The 21,881-nt window shown below is 38.0% G+C and overlaps 1 protein-coding gene across 2 annotated transcripts in view; it reads left to right on the top strand.

The window, feature by feature from the left end:
- Nucleotides 1–7,826, top strand: part of pex14 (peroxisomal biogenesis factor 14) — a 101,692-nt gene extending 93,866 nt beyond the window's left edge. Inside the window, exon 8 of one of the 2 annotated variants that reach the window (XM_057817855.1) lies at nucleotides 5,257–7,826. In XM_057817855.1, coding sequence (XP_057673838.1) covers nucleotides 5,257–5,647 — 391 coding nt within the window. In that variant the 3' untranslated portion in view covers nucleotides 5,648–7,826. The remainder of the gene's footprint in view (nucleotides 1–5,256) is intronic. The other variant, XM_057817847.1, reaches the window with a different exon arrangement.
- The last annotated feature ends 14,055 nt before the right edge of the window (nucleotides 7,827–21,881 follow it).

Raw genomic sequence — 21,881 nt, 5'->3', positions numbered from 1 at the left:
GCCCCACAGCATAATACTACCACCACCGTGCTTGACGGTAGGCATGGTGTAGTTGGGGTTAAAGGCCTCACCTTTTCTCCTCCAAACATATTGCTGGGCACTTTTTCCTCCAGAAGGTCTTATCTTTGTCCATGTGATCAGCAGCAAACTTCAGTTGAGCCTTAAGGTGCCGCTTTTGGAGCAAGGGCTTCCTTCTTGCACGGCAGCCTCTCAGTCCATGGAGATGCAAAACACGCTTGACTGTGGACACTGACACCTGTGTTCCAGCAGCTTCTAATTCTTGGCAGATCTGCTTTTTGGTGATTCTCGGTTGAATCTTCACCCTCCTGACCAATTTTCTCTCAGCAGCAGGTGATAGCTTGCATTTTCTTCCTGATCGTGGCAGTGACAAAACAGTGCCATGCACTTTATACTTACAAACAATTGTTTGCACTATTGCTCTTGGGACCTGCAGCTGCTTTGAAATGGCTCCAAGTGACTTTCCTGACTTGTTCAAGTCAATGATTCGCTTTTTCAGATCCATGTATGTATACTTTTGACCCAGCAGATTTGATCACTTTTTCTGTTAACCCATAATAAAGTCATAAAAGAACCAAACTTCATGAATGTTTTTTGTGACAAAGAAGTATCTGTTCCAATCACTCTATCGGAGAAAAATCAGAGTTGTAGAAATAACTGGAAACTCAAGAGAGCCATGACATTATGTTCTTCACAAGTGTATGTAAACTTTTGACCACAACTGTATATAATGCCACCAACTGCCGCAATGAACTCAACCGTTGAGCCTTTCCAGTTCGAGCCAATGTGAAACATAAATAACGAAGATTGACCAAAACAATGAAAATCGAGCTGAAAAAGTAGACAACATGCGGGTGGAATATTTGGAAAGTCAAGTTCGATGTTTTTTTTTCCTGTGGTAAATGTTCACTGATACTAACACAATGAACAACGTCTGCTGCACTTCATTTCTGTTGCTGTCAATTGCCGGCTACTTGTTTGACATTAAGTGTTCTATAAATATATACAGTCGTACCTCTACATACGATCGCTTTGACACATGAGCTTTTCGACATTCGACGTAAATTTGACTCGCCATTTGTTTCTACAGCCGACGACATGCTCGAGATATGAAGATTTATGACAGCGCCGCAATTTCTTTGTTTTTTTGCTGGAAAACGGATGCACGGCAGATTTTCTTGTTTCCAAGGTTAGTGCAGGTGGTGAAAAAGAAAAAAGGTGACACTCACCATTGAAATGAAGATAGAAATGGTAGAAAAATATGAGCGTGGTGTGCGAATCCGTGAACTGGCTCGACAATACGGCAGTAGAATGTCTACGGTCTCGACGTTCCTCCTCCGACCTCAGTTCGCCAGTCTTTGTAAGTTAAGGTGACAATTATTATTATTATTATTGTGGTAACATAGGCAAAGAAGTCGCCAACTTCCTCAGGTTTCTAATCATTTATTCCATCAACTTGTGCAACACAACATGCCTATTCTCCACTGCAGTTGACGCCAGCAACAAAACATAAAAAGAGAAAGTAAAATCTCTACCGCACTCTTTCACTGTCACGTCAGCCACGGGACAGCACGCAAAAAACGTCCGCCACATTAGAACCTGATTCGTTACATTATTACAGGAATTATTATTATTAAAAATATCTTTCTGATTTTTGTTTATAATTTATTTGTTTTGCTATGTGTAATTACCATTTGAAATGGTACCAGCAGTATTTATTAAGGATTTAGTGTAGGTTTTCGAGCTGTGGAACGAATTAATGGAATTATAATATCTTCTTATTGGAAAATCCAATTCGACATACGGCCATTTCAACTTACAAACAAGGTCCTGGAACTAATTAACTTTGTATGTAGAGGTACCACTGTACTACATTTGGTTTAAGCAGTCATTTGTAACCAGATACACATGTGAGCACTTTCATGAACTCAACGCGATGAGTAGCCTCAAAATCATCTGATCTATTGTTATTTTGGTATCAGCAGTATTTATTAAGGATTTAGTGTAGGTTTTCGAGCTGTGGAACGAATTAATGGAATTATAATATCTTCTTATTGGAAAATCCAATTCGACATACGACCATTTCAACTTACAAACAAGGTCCTGGAACTAATTAACTTTGTATGTAGAGGTACCACTGTACTACATTTGGTTTAAGTAGTCATTTGTAACCATATACACTTGTGAGCACTTTCATGAACTCAACGCGATGAGTAGCCTCAAAATCATCTGAGCTATTGTTATTTTTTTCCTCAACTTAGGAAACACATGCAGGCTTACGTTGCTCCCTTTATTTCCTTGTGACTGAAAAGTGTGTCTAAAATTCAAGATGTGCGATATTGTCAGACGAATTACAAAACAATGAAGCCCATCAATCTGCGTCCTCGCCCCAGAATGCACTGCGCACCCAAAAACATGGCGACCACCGTGTATCATTTTATTTTGTCGACAATTTTTTTTTTACTACTTATACATGTTTAGAAAATTCCAACACAATATATTGATAGTAGAGGCCAATAGTTGTGTTTTCGCTGTTTATGTGTCATGTAACGTTAGCTGAATGTGTTACATTAGCATACCGTACACCTAGTCAGCCTGTTCTATTCTTACTGTAGCGACTGCTTGTAGTGACTGTTCTTATTGGTCTGTTCCACCCGCAAAGATTGATACTTAATTTGTCAGAGCACCGTTACTGAAAGTAGTGTTGTTCACTAATGAACTGACTGTGCGCCGCGTTGACGATAGCGAGTTGTTTCTTGGAGTCGATTTGAGTGTGAGGCACAAGAGTAGCCAGAGAAAGTAAAAATGTCTTATCTTGGTGTTGTCTTTTTCCAAATAAATTTCTGATGAAAAATGCGACTTATAGGCTACTCAGTTTATACTCAACTTTTTTTTTTCTTTATAATGCTTTATTTATTTATTTATTTATTGCTTGTGTAGTACTTAGATTTTTTTTTCCCGTAGGCTGATTGCTTTTTGCCTGGTATGTGTTATTTTCAGATAAAACAGTCACAAACGTGTTCAGCTTTAGTAACATTATTTCAGAATAGATCACAACATTGTCCTACAGCTTTGAATCTCGTGATGATAAGTGGTACAGATAATGAGTGAATGAATGTTCAATGATATACAGTAGGTTCAATACACAGTGTAACAATTACACTTTAGCTGATCATTGTAATGGAACCTATTTTTTCATGTACAACTTTTATTGTACATAAAGTATACATATCAACTTTTGGAGGATGCCTCGTGAGATACAATGTGGTTGCTTCCAGCCCTCTACATTTTTAAGATGGTGGTTGTTTTCCAATGTAATCATGCGTAATGTTAATGTTGACTTGAATGAATAAGCAGATTGCAAAAAAAAACGACCGACACAGTCTTAGCTTGTTTTCAGTTGCAGTATTGCTTCAGGAGTCACACAAACATTTGTTTGTGTATAAATTCATAAAATACAGTATGGTCTTCCAAATCACTTGCACACTTAGACAACCATAAATGTCAAATGTGGTTTTGGGGTATCATCTCACTGTGGCCCTAGAGGTTACAGATTGCACCATTGCTTTTATTTCACAACTTGCCTTAGCCAATTAGCATACTGCGGTCATCAGCGTTTTAGCGCAGTCTTATGTATTTTTCATACTTTTATGGGTAAACAAGACACCAATTGCTCCTGTGATATTACTTTTACTCTCACTCATTATTGAGAGCAGAAGGAATGTAAAAAAGAAATGCACTATTTAACTGGGAAAACTACAGTACTGTGAAAAAGTACTTGCCCCCTTCTCAAATTTCTACTTGTTTGTAGTTTCCCTACTTCATGTGCCAGATAATTAAACAAATGTAAATATAAGACGGAGATAACCAAAGTACAGGAAGTCCCCAGTTTACGACGGGCCCGACTTGCACGATTTCAACTATAAGACACCTGAGTCTCGTCGTCTTTTTTATTTGTTTTTTTTTGTTTGTTTGTTTGTTTGTTTGTTTTTTTAATGTTGACTTTTGTATTATAATGCTTGCTTTTATTTTGGTGCAGGAAGTGTAGAACAGGAAGTGAGCGCATGTACAGATGTGCCCACCCCACACACGCACACACAGAGCAGCCGAGTAGCAGAGGTGACAGCCTGCGTGCACATTTGTCGCTTGGAAAGCATCCAAAGGAGACGGCTGTATATACCGTGTTTTTCGGACTATAAGTCGCACTTTGTATAAGTTGCGCCAGCCATAAAATGCCCAACGAAGAGGAAAAAAAGCATATATACGTCGCAGCGTAGTATAAGTCGCATTTTTGGGGTAAATTTACTTGATAAAATCCAACACATAGAACAGATATGCCATGTTGAAAGGCAATTTAAAATTAAAATACAATAGAGAACAACATGCTGAATACAGTACAGTACAGTATGATAATGTTAAATGATGCATGAACAACGAAATGCGAACGTGGCTGGTATGTTAACATAACATAGCTATTAAGAGTTATTCCAATAACTATAGCATAAAGAACATGCTAACAAGTTTACCAAACCACCAGTGTCAATCCAAAACACCAAAATAACATGTAAAATGATATAATAATGTGTTAATAATTTCACACATAAGTCGCTCCAGAGTATAAGTCACACCCCCAGCCAAACTACGAAAAAAATTGCAAATTATAGTCCGAAAAATACGGTAACTCCTTTTGTACTGTTTACTGTGCGTTTTCAATTGTGGTCGAATACTTGTTGCGAGTTTATGTGATTGTTTTTGACATCGCCAGTGCTGGAACGGAACCTGTTCGTAAACCGAGGACTACCTGTATATACAATCTGTAGTTTTTAAATGGTATTTTCTTATGAAGGGATAAAAGGCTATTTAAAGCCACTTTGCCCAGTCCGAAAAAGTAATTGCACCCCTCAAACTAATAACTGGTTGGGCCACTCTGAGCAACTATAAAACTGTAATCGGGCGCTCTATGTGCTAGTAATGAGTCTTTCACATCACTAAGGAGACATTTCCAAAAAAGTGTTGGAAGGAAAAAACGTTGTGACTGAAATGAAGGCCTAAAAAATAGTGACATCAGCATCAACTTGGGCACGAGTAAAGACTCTGATGAAAAATACAGACATTTTAAAAGAACTAATGTAAGATTTAAAGGTGTGCTGTCGTGTAAAAAAAAATGTTAAACCAAAAGGCCAATGTACTACTGTGTTTCCAATTGATAAATTATTATGTTAATATTCTCTTTCACAGGAGACAATTTCCTTCAACTCCCGCAATATCTAAGATCCCATCTTGGCAGATTCCCTTGAAAGACCCCCCCGCATCCAGCTCCCAGTCTGTCAACCACAGCAGCAGCGATATCTCACCTGTCAGTAATGAGTCAGCCAACTCCTCCCCTGTCAAAGACGGATGCACCAGCCCAGGGGATGTGTTAGGTGGGGCACTCTGTGTCAATGGTGATGTTGTAGGCCTCGACACAGCACTACCCTTGGACTTAAAAGATCAAGTTCCCATTGAGGTGCAGGGAGAAGAGGAAGTAAATGGCAATGTCACCCAGGAAAAGGGAGAGGTGGACGCTCTAAGTGAGCAGAGCGATGATTGTCAAGGTAGAGATGGACAGATCCACAAACCGGAAGACTAAGCCAGGTGGATTAGAAATGTGTTAAACTCCCCAACATATTTTCCAAATTCATTTAGTCTGTACGTCAGAGTCCTCTGCTTAGAATCGTTCTTCTTATGCCATCTTTACTGTGGGCTTCTATGTATTTAGGGGCATTTCAAATCATGTGAAACCTCATCTCACAAACCTAATTCCCAAAGTCTGCTACTGAATAGAATCAACTCCACCCACCCTCTAGCCTCTAAACTTGTCGCCTTAATGCATAGCTGTCGCAGTTACCGAACAGAAATTGTACAACAGGACTGTGACTATAACTGAAGAATCGTGCATGAACCTGGAACAGTTGGTTTTGATATAACAATCCACTGTTAAATTTCCTGAAGCTTTTACATTTGCACAGCTTGTAAAAGCCTATATTTTTACCTTTTTCCCAGGTTGCTGTTACATATAAACAGTGCTGACACATAATAGACACATATATTCAAAAGTGCAGTTTCACTATATGTGGGAAGGAACCAAGCGCTGGCACAGATAGCAAATTTGCTTTGTATTGGCTGCCCCATGTAAAAATACAAAAATCTATTTTTGCCGATATTCTGGTCCAAAGTAGAGTATGAGCTCCTAGTTGCCTGGCCATTTAGGTTCTATGTAGAAGATTTCAACTTCATATGGAGTCAGAAGTCATTTGTTCATCGCATCACGCAAAATAATACAGGGCCACTTTCATTTCACTTTCACATTTAGCTGGGTTCTCTTTTGATGCCAATCGAAAAGGACAATTCCGACAAGGGCCTGAGCTTTTAGCCTCTTTTATGTGTCCTTTCGCATTGGTGTCAGTCTGTCAATAATTCACAAGGCCAGCAGGATGGTATTTGGGTGAAATAAAAGCCCTGAAATTCAAGATTAGAATGTGATGAGTGGCTTTCTTCCATGCCAGTGTCAGGGTGCTCAGAGGAGAGTGGAAGATAAATGTTTTTTTTTCCACTGCTTTCCTCTTTCACTGAAGGCTGAATTGCGAATCACAGAGAATTTGTTTGTTTGGTGGGTGGCAGGTGAAGGAGGGGGGCAGACTTGTATGGTATGCTCTGTCTACATCTCCAGCAGAGCAGCTGATTTGGTTTGTGAAGTATGTTAATAATCAAATGATCAACAAATAACAGATGTATTAGTTCATGCAGCTCGAAATGTCAAGCAGGCTAAAAGTGTAAATCTAATACAGAAAGCGCAGTTGCATTGTGTTATTTTTTTCGTAACGAGCCCCCTGGTACAAATTAGACAGCACCTCCCACGGTGACTAATCTTTACTGAAAACTGCGTCCATATTTTGTTATTATGATGCAGTAAGACACCAAGGGCTGCCACAGATGGAAGTTGCAGAATTTGTGTCACTTGTTTTCTCAGTGTGTGTATGAAGGTTAATGCGGGAAGCTTATAAAAATGCCCCGTGATTGAAAAGGAAAGTAATAAATGATTACTTGACTCATTGAATTAGTCACTCTGTTTACAGCTCGAGACGAGTCTGTGAGTGAGAAGACAGGATAAATCTCAGCACACATGTAATAGTTCTGACCAACGATTGACTGTTTGTTTCAATTATCTGGCTTTGTACCTAATGCTTAGTAGAACACTGTGAAATATGCTTTTTGTTTGAAGGTTATCAAATGATAATAAAAATGGTTTAAATTGATATAAACCATTGGGGTTTTTTTTCTGTTTGTTTTTCGCTATCTTCAGTAACTTTGGTTCACTTTTGCATTTAACACTTGTAATTGCAGTTCATTAAAAAACAATCCAGTCCATTGAAATAATTTAGTGATATAATAAATGGGAGGATAGGACCAAGCCTGAAAGTGAATGATGATTGCCCACGAATAGGCTGACTCAAAAGGTTATACAGTAGTATGGAAAAGCTTGGGCACCACTGATAATTTGTAAGATTTTCCTTTGTAAATCACTCATTGTTTGGAGAAAAAAACAGTTAAATATAACATATAGCAGATGAACACAGTAATATTTGAGAAATAAAAATGAAGCTTATAGGATAAACAAAGTGCTTAATAATTATTTAAACAAGAATAGGCCGGTTCATACAGTGTATCACGAAAGTGAGTACACCCCTCGCATTCCTGCAGATATTTAAGTATGTCTTTTCATGGCACACCAATGACAAAATGACACTTTGACACAATGAAAAGTAGTCTGTGTGCAGCTTATATAATAGAGTTTGTTTATTATCCCCTCAAAATAAATCAAAATATAGCCATTAATATCTAAACCACTGGCAACAAAAGTAAGTACACCCCTTAGAAACTACGTACATCCTTAAATGTCCAAATTGAGTACTGCTTGTCATTTTCCCTCCAAAATGTCATGTGACTCGTTACAGGAGTGCTGTCAGCATTGCTGCAGAGATTGAAGAGGTGGGGGGGTCAGCCTGTTAGACAGTACACAAGACGGTACACAAGAAAGCCCCCCCGTCTCATCAAACCATAGGACATGGTTCCAGTAATCCATGCGCTTTGTTGACATGTCTTCAGCAAACTGTTTGCGGGCTTTCTTGTGTACCGTCTTCTGAAGAGGCTTCCTCCTGGGGTGACAGCCATGCACACCAATTTGATGTAGCGTGCGGCATATGGTCTGAGCACTAACAGGCTTACCCCCCTCACCTCTTTAATCTCTGCAGCAATGCTAACAGCTCTCCTGTAACAAGTCACATGACATTTTGGAGGGAAAATGACAAGCAGAACTCAATTTGGACATTTAGGGATGTACGTAGTTTCTAAGGGGTGTACTCACTTTTTTTGCCAGAGGTTTAGATATTAATGGCTATACAGTATTTTGAGTTATTTCGAGGGGAAAATAAATTAACTTTTTTATACTGGTCCTTCTCAAAAAATTAGCACATTGTAATAAAGTTCATTATTTTCTGTAATGTACTGATAAACATTAGACTTTCATATATTTTAAGATTCATTACACACAACTGAAGTAGTTCAAGTCTTTTATTGTTATAATATTGATGATTTGGGCAAAAAAGTCAAGACAAACAAAAAATCCCTATCTAAAAAAATTAGCATATCATGAAAAGGTACTCTAAAGAAGCTACTAACGTAATCATCTGAATCAACAAATGAACTCAAAACCACTGCAAAAGAGTCATGAGGCTTTTAAAAACTTCTAGCCTGGTTCATTACTCAAAACCACAATCATGAGCAATACTGCCGACCTGACTGCTGTCCAGAAGGCCATCATTGACACCCTCAAGAAAGAGGCTAAGACACAGAAAGAAATTTCTGAGCGAATAGGCTGTTCACAGAGTGCTGTATCAAGGCACCTCAGTGGGAAGTCTGTGGGAAGGAAAAAGTGTGGCAGGAAACTGCACAACCAGAAGAGGTGACCGCACCCTGAGAAAGATTGCGGAGTAAAGCCGATTCCAGACCTTGGGGGACCTGCAGAAACAGTGGACTGACTCTGGAGTAGAAACACCCAGAGCCACCGTGCACAGGTGTGTGCTGGAAATGGGCTACAGGTGCTGCATTCCCCAGGTCAAGCCACTTTTGAACCTGAAACGACAGCAGAAGCGCCTGACCTGGGCTACATAAAAGCTGGACTGTTGCACAGTGGTTCAACGTACTTTTTTCAGATGAAAGCAAATTTTGTATGTCATTCGGAAATCAATGTGCCAGAGTTTGGAGGAAGACTGAGGAGAAGGAAATGCCAAAATGCCTGAAGTCCAGTGTCAACCACCCACAGTCAGTGATGGTCTGGGGTGCCATGTCAGCTGCTGGTGTTGGTCTACTGTGTTTTATCAAGGACAGGGTCAATGCAGCTAGCTATCAGGAGATTTTGGAGCACTTCATGCTTCCATCTGCTGAAAAAAACACTTTTTTGTATTGGTCGGATGAAATATGCTCATTTTTTGAGATAGGGATTTTTGTTTTTTCTTGACTTTTTGCCAGAATCATCAATATTAAAACAATAAAAGACTTGAACTACTTCAGTTGTGTCTAATGAATCTAAAATATATGAAAGTCTAATGTTTATCAGTACATTACAGAAAATAATGAACTTTATCACAATATGCTAATTTTTTTAGAAGGACTAGTATAAGCTGCACACAACTATGTTTCATTGTGTCAAAGTGTCATTTTGTCAGTGTTGTCCCATGAAAAGATATACTTAAATATCTGCAGAAATGTGAGGGGTGTACTCACTTTTGTGATACACTGTAAATTTGGGCACCCTATTGATTAGAAAACTTTTCGCACTAATATTTGGAACTCAAAATTTGTTTGATAAGCTGACAGGCTTTGACCTACATACACAGGTAAAGCCAATTATGAGAAAAGTTATTTAAGGTGGCATATTTTTCTCTTCTTTGCATCTTTGAAGAGTGGAAACCTGGGAGCCTCAAAACAACTGTCAATTGTTCTGAAATAAAAGATTATTCAACATGATAGTTTAGGGTAAGGATACAAAAAGCAGTCGCAGAAATTTCAGCTGTCAGTGTCCACTGTGAGGAACATGGTAAGGAAACGGAAGACCACAGGCACAGTTCAAGTTAAGGTCCGAAGTGGCAGGCCAATTAATATGTCGGGTAAGCTGAGGTCAAGGATGGTGAGAACAGTCAAATTGAACCCACATACCAGCTCCAAAGAACTACAAACATGATCTTGTGCATCAGTCAACTACTCAGCGTTGTTGTATGGGAGAGCAATGCGGAAGAAGCCTTTTTTGCGCGCGTGCCACAAACAGTCGCTTGAGGTATGCCAAAGCACATTTGGATAAACCAGCCTCATTTTGGAATAAGGCTCTGTGGACTAATGAAAGCAAAATTGAGTTATTTGGGCATAACATTGGGCGGTATGCATGGTGTAGGAAGAACACTGCATTCCTAGACAAACACTTGATACCCACAGGAAATTTTGGTGGTTGTTCCATCATTTTATAGGGCTGTGTGTCCAACGCGGCCACTGGCATTCTTGTGAAAGTTGAAGGTCACAGGGATTCCAGTCAATATCAACAGATTCATGCAAACAATCTTCCAGAGTCAATGACCAAGTATAAGTTACGTAGGTGTTGGATATTTCAACAAGACGGTGACGCTAAGCACTGCTCCAAATCTACTTAGGCATTCAAGCAAGTACAACGTTCTAGAATGGCCTTCTCAGTCCCAAGACCTGAATATTATTCAAAAATCTGTGGTCTGATTTGAAGCGGGCTATCCATGCTCGGCAGCCATCAAACCTGACTTAGCTGGAGATGTTTTGTCAAGAGGAATATCCAAAAATACCTTCAACCCTAATCCAGACCCTCATTGGAAGGTATAGGAAGTGTTTAGAGGCTGTTATTTCTGCGAAAGGAGTCTCTACTAAATGGTGATCATGTTTATATGATGGGGTGACTAAATATATGCACCAGCCTATTTTGATTTAAATAATTATGACACACTTTGTTTATCTTATAAACTTCATTTCACTCCTCAAATACTATTGTGTTCATCTGCTACCTGTACATGATATATTTACTTGACACTTTTGTTCCAAACAATCAGTGATTTACAAAGGATATCTTAAAAATTATCAAAAAATTATGAGTGCCTAAACACTACACTTGTTGAGGTGTACTCCAATGCTGATTTCTGTATATTATATTCCTCATATCTGTATGTATTGTCTCAATTTCTATTACCGTATTGGCCTGAATATAAGACGGTCTTGATTATAAGACGACCCCCTCTTTTTCAAGACTCAAGTTTGAAAAAAGACTTTTTGAACACCAAATTAATTTTTATACAGAAAATAATTACAGTACATCCGAAACAAATGGTTATAACAATATATTTGAGAGAAAAAGCATGTTATTTTGCCTCATTCAAATCTTAATATCTGAACATTTAAATATGTAAACTAAAGTGCAATCACATTGGTAAATGAATGGCTTCTGGTTTTTGAAATGTAAATAAACCAATCTATTGTGATAAAACAACAAAATTGCAATAACTGCATTAACCATCAAAGTGAAGTCTAACTGCAACTGTAGTCTTGAAACAAATCTGAATAAGGAAAAACATTGCGATAAAGAAATGCAAACTGGTTAAACTTGAGAGTAGCTGAGATCTGTCATGACAGAACATCGCTTCAATGATATCTGGCGCCATCTAGCGTCGTGAATGGGGAGAGTAGCTGAGAGCTGTCATGACGGAACATCGCTTCAATGATATCTGGCGCCATGTAGCGTAGTGAATGGGTATAATGTCTAGACCGCGAATATAAGACGACCCCCTCTTTTTCAGTCTTATTTCAATGCAAAAAACGTCTTATATTCGGGCCAATACGGTATTTTTCATTTCACGCTCCTAGGTTGGAGGATCCTTTGACAGCGCAGCTGAACTTTCCCTCATAATCTACATTTTGAATCTTACTATGCGCGATACAGAGTATGAATCAATTTATTTGGGTCTTGATGATCAATAGTGTTCTATGTATCGATGAGGTGTATAAACCTCTCTGTGGTTCAATACTGCATCCTTTTGTAATCCATTAACCTCTCCCTGGAGCTGAAGCCAACTGGAGATTTATAGGGACCGACTGTACTAAATCAGCTTGGACATCATTTAGTGTCTGGCGGGATTTGGACATTCCTGTCCATAAAGCAGCTTTCATCTACATCAATTAACAACACCACAGTTCACATAGTCTATTAATACCACTAGGTGTATATATATTAAAGTGAGTGTTTTTGCTATGTTGCTTCTCATTTGGGACTAATTGCTTGCTCAATCCAGCACCTTGAATTTGGCATCATTTTGCTCCCAGGCTGGGAGCCTTAACCTCATCAATCATGCTGCTAAACGGAGAGCACTCAATAGGATAGCATATTGACGTGCTGTGAACTCCATTGTTCACTGGATCTGAGCACTCAGCAGGTTAGAGGGCTGAGTATCTCCGTGGATCAATGGATGCGTTGTTAGCCCAAAGCAGATGCTCAGATGGCTACTAGACTTGGTATATACTAGGGGTGTAACGATACACAAAAATCTCTTAGGAGGGTTTTGTATTGAACACGGGGCCGTGTTGGTTATTATTATAGCAGAGAAGACAGCAATACATCAACAAAGACAAGTCAACTGTGTCCCGATCTACCACTCAAGAGATCTGATGGACTCAAAAAGTTGGTTAGGTTTGCATATTAGTTTGAAAATCGACCGGATCCACAGTATTTTTACACGAGTGACTTCCGGTCTGCCCGATCCTAGCTACCGGTAGTAGTATTGACGCAGGAGGGTTGCGTCTCGCGTCATATAATAAACTCTGTGTGTGTTGTGTTGAGCCGCTTCTGGGACGCGTCCAACACGCGGGCGCGCTGCGACTGGTGTGCATTGGCTGATTGACTTTAACGCCCGTGTTTCACTGCGTTCTCGCGGCGGCCACGTTGTCGCGCCGTTGACGTTTCTGGGTTATATACTGTCCTACCGTGTTTGCCCCATTAGAGTAGAGAAGACGGAGTAAATATAATCTACACAAAGAAATTGTAACCCGATCGACTCACAGCCTCGAAAAGTAAGGGTTACATTATGTCAGAAACTTGTTCGGTACGCCTCCGTTCCGAACCGAGCACCACGTACCGAAACGGTTCAATACAAATACATGTACCGTTACACCCTTAGCATATACCATAAAAATCTACTTCTAAAAACAAAAAACTGGGAGTGATAGACAATTGAGAGAACGTGGACTTCAGGGTGTAATGTCACTGCGACGATGCCGCACAGAGTTTGACTTCACATTTGAGTGTAACCCCATGCGTTGTATTGAAAAATATGCTGCAGTTTCACTCCAAGTCGGAGGTGTCACTGTGGTTGGCTTTAGCTTCGTCAGCTTTTTAGGCCAATTCCGGTTCTTGTACTGTGCATCATGTCAAACGCACCAATCATGACAAATGGTCTGCCGTGCTGCAAAAAAAAAAAATGTTGCGTGGCCGTCAGCGGTCGAATAGCCTACACCAAGGTGCTCCGTAACCCAAAGTGTATGTCACGTGATACAACGTGACAGTTGTCATGTACAGAATTGCAGGAGTATAAATAGGCCTTAATAGAAATGCTGGGTGATGTGGAATCACACACAAAAAAAAGAGAATAATTCAGTTTTTCTTTCTTTTTTTCATTCCCATTTTTTGATAGAACAAAGTACAAAAGACAGAAAACTTAAAGCAAGTTTATTTTCTTTTTATTTTTTGTTTTATTTTTTTTTTTATGTTGGACAAATGTAACCGCTATCTACATCCTGGAATTAAAGTGTCTTTTCTCTCTCCTACTCCACTTCTCTTTATTCTGTGCTGTCATGCCCTAATTACAACGTAATTATTACACACAGAAACAATGGCAAGTTGATTATCATGGAATAATCGATTGAATAACGTATTTCTAGATTTCCATTCTCGAACTTGCACCTGACAGACTTCATAACAGTTACATTAGACGAGGCGCGCTTGACACCATGCTTCAAATAGTTGTCTTGACTCTTACAATTCCAACGTGTTACATTACTTTTTTTTTTTTCTTGCATATTGCTTATTTTTCTTCTGTACTGTCTGTCACTTTATTCCTGCAGCTCCTATTTAGTGTTTTCTTGTGTGCTTGTTATTCCTGGCAATAAAACAATCACAAGCATGTGCTATGTGAGAAGGGGGAAAAATGTGGCTCTCAATCTGCAGCTGGCTGCAGTTGGTCTTTTAAAAGAGCTGGAATTTCACCCGAAGTGAAATGTATTCCTTTTTTTTTTCCATTTTGAGAGTGATTTGTTGTATACAAACTACTTTTATCATACTGCATCAACTTTCAACACTCATTGTGTGGTATCAGGGCTGAAACAAGAAACCTTCCAGTTATTAGACCAAAGTCATTCAAGCTCTGTAACCATGTGAGTGACTAATGAATTTCCTCAAAAGTGTCTTAGATGGTAAAGTAAGATGCTCTCTCTTCCTCATGAAAATAGGAACATTTTACAAACCAAGTCATGTAAGCACATTATTTTCACTTACTATATAAACACTCACCTCTCTGCCTGGTGTGTATTACTTGATTCAGCCCTGGCTATTTTTCAAATCCAAATGTAGAGCATGGATACTTCTGGGCTGTCATGTAAAACCATCTTCCATTGAAGCTGTTAGTTTGCCCACTGAAAATAATTACATAGTTCTTGTCACTAACACTCTAATGAGCCAAAATATTGAGCTGAGGATGAGGTGAAACAAACTTTCACACATTCAAAAGCGCTCATATGCACTGTATAAGTCACTGATGCTGTTATGAGATTTGATTATCCAAGAGAAGGCCTGTCAGCCTGTAGAGTGCAGCTGCAGGCGGCACAGAGGCAACAGGTGTGTTTTTGCATATTAGATAGACCCGCCAACAGAAGTTGCAGGCATATGAAGGGTCTAAAATGGCTGTTAGTGTTTTTTAAATAATTTTTCCAAAGACACAAATTCAAAAGACAAAGACTCATTTAATTCCATTCACAAGTTCAGTCGACTGACATCAATCGGGCCACTTTACCTAATATGTGGATAAAATGTAAGTCAAGTCATGAGGAAGAATAAACACTGAGATAATTTGGTTGCACAAATCGACACACCTGCTTATAACTGGGGGTGTGGCTTTGTTCAAAATTAACCAATCACATTCAAACTAATGTAAAATGGGACTCAGCACACCTATTATTTAAAGCAGGGGTGTCCAAACTATTCCACACAGGGCCAAAGTGGGTGCTGGATTTCATTCTAACCAAACAAGACGACACCTTTTCACCAATCTGGTGTCTTACTAGTGTAATCAGTTGATTGCAGTCAAGTGCTGCTTGTTTTATCAGAAACTTCATTAGTTAAACTAACAAAAGCCAGAACCTACAGCGGCCTTGGAGGACCGGTTTGGACACCCCTGATTTAAAGTGTCTCTGATTAAAAAATCTCAAATAAAATATTTCAGATGTTCAAGTGTAAGTTTTTCTAAGTATTTATTTCTGTCTGGCATAAGCCTAAAAGTTTTGCACCAACAAAAACAGTTCATAATTTACACCACTTTCAATGGGCCCCAGTTCCAACTAAGGAGAGTCCTTCCACATAACACTTGCACCACAAAGATCCACTGTACTGTAGGTATGAGCCTTTAATAATCTAACAAACATACCTTTTGGAATTCTGGTTAAAGTTGTGGTTTAACCTTGATTTCATCAGATATCCACACATTAACAATACGTTTTTGGAGATTCCAGGTGTGTTTTTACAAGATATTTAGACCAAAGAATTATGTTAATGAAAACCCTCAACTTATAGCTGAAAGGGGGTTTAGAAAAGATACAGCCTAAACGAAAATGTAGTTGGTCTTCATCAGTGGATCTTACAGTAGTAATTAGTCTACTGATTCCCATTAAATGAGTTTGAATGTGACTGGATTTTTCTGAACACACGTGCATCCCCATTTAACTTATTGGTAACACTTTAAAATAACTGTTTTAGTAGTTAATAGATCATTAGTAAACTGTTGATGAATGATTTATTGTTGATTTGTGAAGTATTTGTTAATAGTTTGTTAAGCATTTACAGGGTGTTGTTAACCTGAAACACATTTTGTGTAGAAACGTTTTAAGTTTTTGTGTGTAATGTTTGGCATTTCTATCTTTTCAGGTTAAGAAATGCCGTTCACTTCAAAAGAAAAGGCATTTTGATAAGCCCTTTTGCAGGCAGCGCTCATGTTGCAAATTCATGAAAATCTGCCATAGAACCGACAAATATTTGTACTTTTCTTTGTATATTTAACCAATAAAACTTATGACCTTCAACATAAAGTGTATATACTTTAGTTTTATTAAGATCCATCAACTAGCATGGGCATTTAGAATGGGGTCAACCATATTGGAACACCCTGCAAATGCTTAACAAACTGTTAACAAATACTTCACAAATCAACAATAAATCATTTATCAACAGTTTCCTAATGATCTATTAACTAGTAAAACGGATAGTTATTATAAAGTGTTACCAACTTATTCACCACCATTAGCTCATTGTGGCTCAGTGGTAGAGTAGTCGTTCCCCCATCCAGAGCTTGTGGGTTTGATTACCCATCCTGGTGACCTTGTCTAAGTATCTTTGAACAAGCTACTGAACCCCATGTTGCTCCTGATGCTGTGTCATCAGTAGGCAGTGTTTTGAAATTTCATTTATTACATGAAGTAGTCCAAATTGCTCCTCACAAATTTTAAAATGAACTCTATGGAACTTTTGCAGTTTTGTTCTCTCTTCTCCCCAATAATTGCTGCAAGCTATTATTGACAGACACAGACAGCAGAGTTTATCCACTTTAACACTGAAGCTGTGTCAGATTCATATTTATATTCAATTTCAAATCTGCCTTGGTACTGACCTGTTTGTAAAACTTGCTTAAACGTTGGTACTGTGCCGGAGTTCTGTCATATTTTGTAACCCATCAGAAATTGCAACTTTGCGGTTCTGCGCATGCCGCAAATCCAGCGATTCCAAAGTAAACACTAAAAACATTCTATAAAGAAAGGAATACAGTGTATCACAAAAGTGAGTACACCCCTCGCATTTCTGCAGATATTTAAGTACCATATTTTTTGGACTATAAGTCGCATTTGAGTATAAGTCGCACCAACCATAAAATGGCCAACAAAGAGGAAAAAAACATACATAAGTTGCACCGGAGTAGAAGTCGCATTTTTACTTGATAAAATCCAACACATAGAACAAATATGTCATCTTGAAAGGCAATTTAAAGTAAAAATACAATAGAAAACAACATGCTGAATACGAATACAGTATGATAAAGTTACATGATGCATGAAAAACGAAATACGCACATGGCCGGTTTGTTAACGTAACATAGCTATTAAGAGTTATTTAGATAACTATAGCATAAAGAAGATGCTAACACGTTTACTAAAACAATCAGTGTCACTCCAAAACACCAAAATAACACGTGAAAAGATATAATAATGTGTTAATAATTTCACACATAAGTCGCTCCTGAGTGTAAGTCGCACCCCCAGCCAAACTATGAAAAAAACTGCGACTTATAGTCCGAAAAATACGGTTCTGTATATTTTTTTCATGGGACAACACTGACAAAATGACACTTTGACACAATGAAAAGTAGTCTGTGTGCATCTTATAGGATAGAGTTAATTTATTTTCCCCTCAAAATAACTCAAAATATAGCCATTGATATTTAAACCCCTGGCAACAAACGCGAATACACCCCTTAGAAACTATGTACATCCCTAAGTGTCCAAATTGAGTACCGCTTGTCATTTTCCCTCCAAGATGTCATGTTAGTCATTACAGGAGTGCTGTCAGCATTTCTGCAGAGATTGAAGAGGTGGGGGGTCAGCCTGTTAGTGCTCAGACCATATGCCGCACTCTACATCAAATTGGTGTGCGTGACTGTCACCCCAGAAGAAAGCTTCTTCTGAAGACGGTACACAAGAAAGCCCACCCGTCTCATCAGACCATGTCCAGAACAGCAGTGAATAATTACTGCCAATTAAAGTGGATTGGACATGTATTTTTTAAACAACTGATCTTGCTGTCTCTCTCTCTCTCTCTCTCACTCCCTCACTCTTTTTCTCCCTTTGTTTTTTTGGTAAACTTACAAACCTGGTATTTAAATACCTTTGTGTGTGTGTTTTTTTTTTTTTATATTTAATGTATGTTAAGATGGCTTGAAATCACCTGTGCTATATGGTAAGGATAATGTAAATATTGTATATAAACGCACTATGCGGAAGAACTTTAGAAAACCAACCAAAGTATTCTGGCACAACATGTGGACATTCACCAAAATGTTAAAGTGTGTACTTTCAGTGACCTTGTCCTCAGAAATTGGTATGTTGTCACAGCGAAATACGATCCCATTTTCATGCCTTTACAGATGGGGAGTGCAAAAAAAGATAATCCCGAAACCCCTTGGCGGGCCACTCAATGTCTTATTTAGGAGGGTCTGCAGTACTGACAGAATTCTTCTAGTAACAGAACACCTCTGTGAATGATGTACTTTTTCTAAAATTAGTGTCTACAGAATCTTCCTAACCTTTGCTTCTTCCATGCTACAAATATCAGATTGCTGATGTATTCCATATTAAATTACAAAGTTTTAACTGAGGAGCCTGTGCAGTGTCTGTTATCAGTAACCATAATGTGAAAGATTAGTGCACACGTAATTCACACCTGTTGCCCTGCTCTCTTGATGAAGGTCACAGCTGTGCTTCGAAAACCAGTCTTTTAAAAGGTGGCCATTGGGGGAGCACGTGGTCCAAGTGGAGTCTTTGAGAAAGATTTCAAATGAGGAAACCGATACTCATCCTCACAAGACTGGAGATGAAATCATGTGTGAAAGCATAAGAATCATTTTTGTCAAATGGCTGTTTAACAGCAATGTGCACAGAACAGGACAAAATAAAGATTACTGTATTTTAACTGTTGTCATTAAATTTAGGCAAAGCCATTGACAGTGATGCAGAATGTTGGTATCATGACTACAATGGTCATTAAAGATGAACAAAAAATATAATACTTAGAGGTGACTGCCACTGAGTTTGCCTAAATATTTGAGTTGTCCAATAATGACCTTTTAACCGATACATACGGTCGTATAATTGTACTGTGATGCCCCACTGTATGCTTTAATAATGATAAATATAACAACTTCAAGGTTTTCCAAATAAACATTGTTATGGAACAATTTATGGAAAATGGGCCTGGATTACATCACTATATCTATGGCGGAAAACACTCAGGTGACTTGAAGTTCTGCTCTGAGACCCCCAATTTGGCCAACTTTCAAAACTGTCCGATATGCATGTGTGATACATCATTGGAAAGCTTAAAATCTCAATTTTCTGGGGAAAGAACAATTTTGAGCAGGAGGGCAATTTAAAAAAAAAATTTTTTTTTTTTAAAACAGCAAAACCCTATATGGAGGTGAGAGCACACAAGAGCAGAATTACAGATGCCATGACTTTAACGAAATATTATCGCGTACTTACCTTGTTGCGATCCAAAAACTCCATGTAGCATGTATCACTGAGTGTCAAGACACAGCTGTGAATGGCCACAGCTGGATATTTTGGGAATTTTATGGGTGAAACATGGTAATATAACAAAAGTCACGATGCAGAAATCACAGACATCAAGGAGTGGTCGAGATTTTTTTTTTCATATATTTACCCTTTAAGATTTTTTTTCCAATTTTTATTTGTTTGGATCGATTATTTTTCATCTGACATATCGGAGAAAATGCGACAGTAACAAAAAAATACAATTAAGCGATAGTTATGAGGTAGATATCCGTGACCTTTTTACAGATGCCATTTTTTTCATTGTGACATAATTTGTTTAAAAGTTTAAAATATGCAAGTGAATAATTTTTTAAAGAGACATCTAGAGACATCAGTTAATGATTCTAAGCTAAAAATGACAAACATTTTGAATAATAAATATAATTGTTGAGCTTCTTTTTATGGCTGGGTTGAAAGAAAAGCGGTTGCGCGACGTCTGTAAACAGGGGTTTCCAGGGTAAACGGACTAGTTAAAAGTAATTTGGGGGCTTAATGCGCCATGAATCTGCTATGGCAGCATATACAGTACACTTGTTCTTCTATCAAACAAAACAGTTGTTTTGGCTTAAAATACAGCAGTTTCCTTTAAAGAGGAGTGCAAGAGCAGAAACTTCTTTTTCAGTCTTGTCTGTGTTTTCCGCCTTATACTTATTGTTGAAATCAAAATAGTCTAGACATCTTTTATTTATTTATTTATTTTTTTTTTATATATAAATCAAGTGGAAACTGCTAATAAGGGACTTATTCTGTCCTCAATGTGTGTGTGAGTACACAAATCGACAGATAGCAAACAGATCAGGCTCTAAAGAGAGATGTCATACGCTGGAGTAAAGTTGAATTTGCTTTACTGTGGTCATTTTTCCCTTGACAAGAGCACTGATACTTTTTTGTAAAACTGAAAACAACAAAACTGTGTCAATAATATGAAATAAAGTCTCAAAATAAAGCGAAGTATACACCATGTGTCCATTTGAATAGCAACTGGTAGTAAAGCTTGCAAGCAATTAAATAATTTAACCACAATTTTACCACAAATTCAAACAAAACGAAATATACACATTTCTAATATACTACACAACGCTCATGAATATAAAACAAAGGAAGAATATAACTTACAAGTGATGCTTGTAAAAGGTACATATAACGTGCAGACGTTAGCTCATTCATTTCGCTCTCTTCACAATTGGCTTGTGTCGACATATCATTACGTCAGCAGAAAGTGCTGGAACTTTTCAAAACTAATTACAACTACGCACCAGCAGGGAGCGAAAAACACAAGAAACACAAGCAGGCAATAAGTGGATAAATGAAAAACTGATGTCCATAATATGCGATATCATTTTAAAATGCTTTAATATTGGACAACTCTACTACATATTGCGGTAGTTGAATTTTTATTTTATCACAGACAATTGTTTTAGGTTGTTTTATTTACTAAATATTAATTGGAAGGTTAAGTTAATTGAGAATTGTTTTAATTTGTGAAAAGATGAAAAACTACTTCGAATTGATTAAAGTAACTCAAATCAGATGTTGTGGAACCCAGAATGCAAAGTTTTTGATCTCAAAGTAGTTCAACTGCGTGTTCATAGTTATGTCTACAACAGTAATCTGTCTCACTTTCTCCCATTTACTGCTCTGGTGAGAAAAATGTTTACCGTACTGTCAAAAATTGACAAATAAAATATAACATACAGTATTACTGTAAACCATCAAAAATCTGATAGTAGTACACTAACTGTTCATCATTACTAAATTTGCAGACACAGGAAAGGTTTTGAGTCTTTCAGCTTGATTTTGAAGAATGATCTGGTCCATTTTTCATTGTTTTAGTTTCGGTTTAAATAAGCATTATAAAGTCACTGAAGGCTAAAGTTAATTTATGAAGCCAAATGAATTTATCTCTTCTATAATCTTCAGCGCTTTATTGCTCTAGCTATATTTCATTCCCACTTTGTTAGGAAAACAGGTCGAACAAACATGAGACATTGTTTCACCGTGAGCTCATGACAGTGTTGACTTAAAAAAAAAAAAAAAAACTAATGAGCCGTAACTAAACGTATATGCAAAATGTAAGTATTGAGTATGCAGTGGTTTGGAAATGACTCGAGAGTAATGCT

Source organism: Corythoichthys intestinalis, chromosome 2 (genome assembly GCF_030265065.1).
Source record: "Corythoichthys intestinalis isolate RoL2023-P3 chromosome 2, ASM3026506v1, whole genome shotgun sequence".
In the NCBI taxonomy this organism is placed as follows: domain Eukaryota; kingdom Metazoa; phylum Chordata; class Actinopteri; order Syngnathiformes; family Syngnathidae; genus Corythoichthys; species Corythoichthys intestinalis.
This window is presented reverse-complemented; position numbering and strand designations above follow the sequence as displayed.